This window comes from Cherax quadricarinatus, chromosome 2 (assembly GCF_038502225.1).
Source record: "Cherax quadricarinatus isolate ZL_2023a chromosome 2, ASM3850222v1, whole genome shotgun sequence".
Lineage (NCBI taxonomy): Eukaryota > Metazoa > Arthropoda > Malacostraca > Decapoda > Parastacidae > Cherax > Cherax quadricarinatus.
Window position 1 is genome coordinate 20,647,484 of NC_091293.1, and position 6,000 is coordinate 20,653,483.

General features: G+C 37.3%; 1 protein-coding gene across 1 annotated transcript in view; it reads left to right on the forward strand.

Moving 5' to 3' along the window:
• LOC128688212 (uncharacterized) overlaps nucleotides 1–5,653 on the forward strand; it is a 199,318-nt gene extending 193,665 nt beyond the window's left edge. Inside the window, exons 7-9 of the mRNA XM_070089638.1 lie at nucleotides 1,375–1,590; nucleotides 3,974–4,061; nucleotides 4,758–5,653. Coding sequence (XP_069945739.1) covers nucleotides 1,375–1,590; nucleotides 3,974–4,030 — 273 coding nt within the window. The 3' untranslated portion in view covers nucleotides 4,031–4,061; nucleotides 4,758–5,653. The remainder of the gene's footprint in view (nucleotides 1–1,374; nucleotides 1,591–3,973; nucleotides 4,062–4,757) is intronic.
• The last annotated feature ends 347 nt before the right edge of the window (nucleotides 5,654–6,000 follow it).

Genomic DNA, 6,000 nt, shown 5'->3' on the forward strand with positions numbered 1-6,000 from the left:
TCGTCTTCAGGTCCTACAGTGTGTGTTGCTTCCTATTCTCTTACAAGAATAGGGCTTGATCTGCCAGACTGCCACAACCCTCTGGTCCTCAGTGGCCCCTTTCAGGGTCACTGATTGTCAGCCAGTTGTAATAGGCCATTGTCGTGCTTCACGCTGTTCATACCTTTGGCTGCCTGACAAGAAATGTCTTAATTTTTCTTAACCCCTTGACTGTCGCAACCCTAAATCCTGAGGTGTCTCTTGGTGTCACAACCTTCCCCCCCCCATTATTTTTTTCTTATGAAATGATAAAGAATCTTTTCCCAATTGTAATGACACCAAAAGAACAAAATTTGATGGAAAACTGATGGAATTACGCTCTCGCGAAGTTAGCGACCTCGGCGATATTTATGAATCAGCGATTTCGCACACTTTGAGCCCTATTTTCGGCTAATTCCATTGTTCCAGTCGACCAAACTCATTGCTATTTCTTTAGAACTCCATTTTTTCTATCGATTGAGTACAAGAAACTGCCCATTTACCAACTTCAACTACCCAGTAACGTGATCAGAAATTTGCAATTTGGCCAATTTCACGAAAATTAAAAAATTTGACAATTTCAAAATAGGGTCCAGAATGAACAATGCAGACATTCCTGGCTCTAAAATAACATTTTCTTTGTTCATCAGTCACGTCTCCAGGCCCCTCTGATATTACTCTTGCTTTCTGTTTTGAATTTTTATTCAAACAAAAAATAGAAGATTTACTGTTATGCAGACTACTGCAATGTTGTAATAATTGTATAAATAATGTCAACCCATTCATGACTGCATATTAGAATGGCTAGTTGGACATTTATTGGAAAATGACATCATTTGTTTACTTTTGAACATCGGCAAAAATCAAACATTTCCCCTACTTTGAGCTCCATTTCAAGGTTCTTTTCATAGTAAAACCAATCAAAATCACCACGATTTCTATAAAATGTTTTCTAATCTATCAAATGGGACCAAGAAAACGAGAATACAACCATAAATACTATACGAAAATAGACCACAAAGTCGGCATTTTAATTAAAAAAAAAAAGGTCTGAGTTTTTTTTCTTGTGCACTGCGTGCTGCAGGATTTTTTTTATATAGTGCACACTGACCACACAGACCCATTCTCTCACATGTGGGCCTACCGGCTTTCTCCTGCTTGATTTGAAGCTGCTAGAATTTTTGAGTATATATACGCCAAAAACAGTGGCTCGTAAGACATATATATACGACCAAAACAGTCAAAGGGTTAAATTGTTTATCATGCCCATAAGAAAAAGGCTATAAACTTTAGGCACATGTCAGGGGTAAAATAAAATCACATTATGATCAGTAATAAGTATGCGGTGTATTTCAGACGGACACTACTGGACTTGTCAATGAAATAAATGAGAAGCATCTAGTTCCATGGGCAGCCCTGTGTTCTGCTGGAGGTCTGGACAACACTCCACTGACCCCTTATATTGACCAGGATGCAGTACATCATAACCATCTGCACCTTGATGGAACCAAACTTCGAGCAGAAGGCTTCACATACTCTATACCGAAACCTACTCAAGAGAATCTCTTAGAGGTAAGTAAACCATTTACAAAGTGATTCTGTAGTTGTGTTACATGTAATGACAGCTCTTTGGAAAGATCGGTACATGAACCTGTACATGTGAAAACTACAGGTTATTCTGATTAGTACTGTAAATGACACAAAAAAGAAACTACAAATTTCAGCATCAGAAAAGTGCTGAGATTCTTAAATAAACTGAAAATTTTAGAATATGTGGGAGTAAGACAGGGTTGTAAGAAAGCCTTAGATAATGTGGAGGATGACATGAAGACTGGCAAGACACTCTGGGAGACTACACACTGTATGTACTAAAGTTAAGTCAAGGTTTTAAGACCAGATTAAAAAGAAAAGTAGGAGGTTGACCTATCCTGAGACCTGGTAAGGCACCAGTCATTTTGAGAGGATTGAGCTGATAAAGATTACTAAGAGGGTGTGTAAATTTGGGGTGACATGAAGGATGGGAAGGGATCATCCCAGGAAGGGTTGGAGGGATGGGGGTAAAGGCTGCTTTGATTGCTAGGGACATGAGCATCCAGCCCCTCATGGAAAGTGCCTTGATTCGTGGAACTGGATTTGTTCTTGCCTTCTTTTAATCACACCTGATTGCCTCCCATTCTATAGGCACTACATGACCTAAATATGTTTAACAACTAGAAGGCTTGTGTGAGCATGTTAGCTTGGAGTCTGGACAAGTGGTTATGACTTAACATGCTGTTGGAGTGTAAGGTAACATTTAAGGATCCAGGAGAAACTGGTTAGATGGACTTAAGACCTGAAGGTAGGACGTATGTTACTTGCACTCACGAAGGGTGATGTTACAGCTCTGATGGTCCTTTGATTTGTGATGTCTGCCCACTTCTAGCAAGATTTTTTTTTTTTTTTTTTTTTTTTGGGGGGGAGGTAGATGGCTGGTGCATTAAATAAATTTATAGTTATGCACAATATTAATTTGAATTTTATTTTAATATCTAATTACCTGTATAATATACTAAATTTATTTAATACATAATTCAATAGAGATTAGTCAGATTTTTTATATCTTATAGGAGGTAGGTTACTGAAAGCAGTGAAGAGTTTTTACGAGGATAGTGAGGCTCAAGTTAGAGTATGTAGGAAAGAGGGAAATTATTTCACAGTAAAAGTAGGCCTTAGACAAGGATGTGTGATGTCACCGTGATTGTTTAATATATTTATAGATGGGGTTGTAAGAGAAGTAAATGCGAGGGTCTTGGCAAGAGGCGTGGAGTTAAAAGATAAAGAATCACACATAAAGTGGGAGTTGTCACAGTTGCTCTTTGCTGATGACACTGTGCTCTTGGGAGATTCTGAAGAGAAGTTGCAGAGATTGGTGGATGAATTTGGTAGGGTGTGCAAAAGAAGAAAATTAAAAGTGAATACAGGAAAGAGTAAGGTTATGTGGATAACAAAAAGATTAGGTGATGAAAGATTGGATATCAGATTGGAGGGAGAGAGTATGGAGGAGGTGAATGTATTCAGATATTTGGGAGTGGACATGTCAGCAGATGGGTCTATGAAAGATGAGGTGAATCATAGAATTGATGAGGGGAAAAGGGTGAGTGGTGCACTTAGGAGTCTGTGGAGACAAAGAACTTTGTCCTTGGAGGCAAAGAGGGGAATGTATGAGAGTATAGTTTTACCAACGCTCTTATATGGGTGTGAAGCATGGGTGATATGTTGCAGCGAGGAGAAGGCTGGAGGCAGTGGAGATGTCATGTCTGAGGGCAATGTGTGGTGTGAATATAATGCAGAGAATTCGTAGTTTGGAAGTTAGGAGGAGGTGCTGAATTACCAAAACTGTTGTCCAGAGGGCTGAGGAAGGGTTGTTGAGGTGGTTCAGACATGTAGAGAGAATGGAGCGAAACAGATTGACTTCAAGAGTGTATCAGCAGGCATGCGTGAGCGTGTTTGATAGGAGTGAATGGAGACAAATGGTTTTTAATACTTGACGTGCTGTTGGAGTGTGAGCAAAGTAACATTTATGAAGGGGTTCAGGGAAACCGGCAGGCCGGACTTGAGTCCTGGAGATGGGAAGTACAGTGCCTGCACTCTGAAGGAGGGGTGTTAATGTTGCAGTTTAAAAACTGTAGTGTAAAGCACCCTTCTGGCAAGACTTTTTCAGGCCACCCTGCCTTGGTGGGAATCGGCCAGTGTGATAATAAAAAATAATAAAAATAATAATTCCCAGTTCCTCTACTATTTTCTCTGTTGATATATATATCCAATGAGACCTAAAGGTAAATTTTTTTTAGCATATGCCTAAATATGGTAATGCTTTTTCTTCATCCTAAATTGCCAAATGATCACTACTTTCTGAAGGGTAGGTTGGATGGAAGTTCATCACTTATCTTGCCTGACTGACATCCTTGTTTTTCAGGTGTTGAAGGATTTTGTTAACATGAAGATCTTTCCTGCAACTGCTTTACCATCATAATAATTGGGTGTTGATAGCCACTGAGTGATAAGTATAGTGATATATGGTTGGTTTGCAATAACAGATGTTTTGTGAGAAATATAGAGGACTGTGTACAGTACACAGATCACTATTGTAATCAAATGTGTCAAGAGCTGGCCACATATTTTACAATTAATATTTTGTATTGTTATAACCAAACATAATAAGATTAGAAAAGTGTAGTCAAGGTCAAACCAACAATGTTCATTGTATTTTTTTAATGTATGTCATTATCAAGAAATTAAAAGAAGCTGTTGAATGAGGTAGAATATAGGCTGATTGTATTGATTGGAAACTTGAAGCCAACATAATGGTTATTTTTTTAATTAAATATTTTAATATTACTATGAGAAATATAATATAAAAGATAAAAGTTCAAAACAATACCAGTAGTATTGTTTTGCTACTTTAAATTGTTTTATTGAACTTTTTTTGGCTCCTTGTTACAGTAGATTAATATTCAAGTCCCTCTTAAAACACACACAAAAACATTATGCCATTAAGGGAATGGCTATAGATACATTTTCTCTTAACTGGAAGATAATTAAAGCGCCTTATACAATTACATTTTCACCTCTGTTTGATGGTAGATCATCAATGTAGACTTTTAAGTGTTACAATAGTTTATAAAAGTTTACATAAAATATTTTAATTTCTTCAATAAATGGCATATGTTACACTTACAAGATTGTGATATATTGTACAGGTACACTTCCTCAAGTCTAACTCATGGCTGGGAGGGATATCCAGCTGCCCTGGACTAGAGTTGGTACACTGACTGAACCCCAGTTCTTGGCTTACAGAAAAAATCACTGAAAGAAATATAAATGAGCAGTCTATTATTTTGTTTTAGTCAAACTAATTTTTTTTTTTAATTTCTATATATTGAGAAAAATTGTACCTTGCACATAAGGTGCACTGATTCTGAATGATCAATTTGTTTTCTTAGCTGAAGTCTGATGGTGCTCATTTGGAGATAGTTAATAATAGTAGTCACATTTTGGCTCACTTCATGCTGTCTTTCATTGCTTTGTTTAGGAAGAGTAAATATTTATGAAGGCAAAAAGTAGTAATGGTCAAAAGTGCTTGAGTGATGACTTTTTATAAAACCATGGAGAGACAATGTAACTTGCACATATTTTTAAGTAGGTATTATCTGGAGATTGCCATGCTTGCTCAAGGCTCGTTAAGATATCAGCAGTGTGCTGAGAGTCATTTTCCATTGGCAACACTTCTCTGGAGAGTGTGATATTTCTCATGCTTGTGCTTACCTACGTTGTGGTATCACTTGCCCTAACTTACTCTCATGCTTCCCTTTGCTAGGCTTCTTATTGGTATTGGTTCCCCATAGTTTGTTTCCTCTTATTGGTATTCCCCCAATAATCTTGCTTCTGGTTGTGGAGGATTTCCCACAGCCACATTCCCTGATTTGTCTATACTCCTTCAGAAAAAGCATTTCTCTACCCCTGTAGCTGGGCTTAAGGGAATATGCCTGAAGTAACATGCTTAGTGCTCATGTTTCACATATGGACAGAAATGAGTGTGCATTGAAGATTGCTCCTGCAGAGCTATTTCAAGACAAAATAAAAAGTGTATTGATATTGTGTGCTTATGTTGAACCAACATGTATTAGAATACCAAATTATTTTTCTAACATCACTGCTGTTTCTTAATCATTTATTTATTTTTCCTTACATCTGTACTTACCTCTGTGAATGCAAAAGTAGTTTTGGCTCCAGTAACTCGTAGTGTTAAAGCTTGTCATCCCTCTATTTTCACTTCTGCCTCCCACTTTTGGCAATAGTAAATATTTTTCATTTAGCTGAGATTGATACAGTACAGTAAATTTATCATATTACTTCATTGTAAACAGATATTGTACAGTGTTGTATGTGGTCATTATTAGTGAATAACTCCCACTTTGGGAAAGCAACTAGATGTTTCAAACT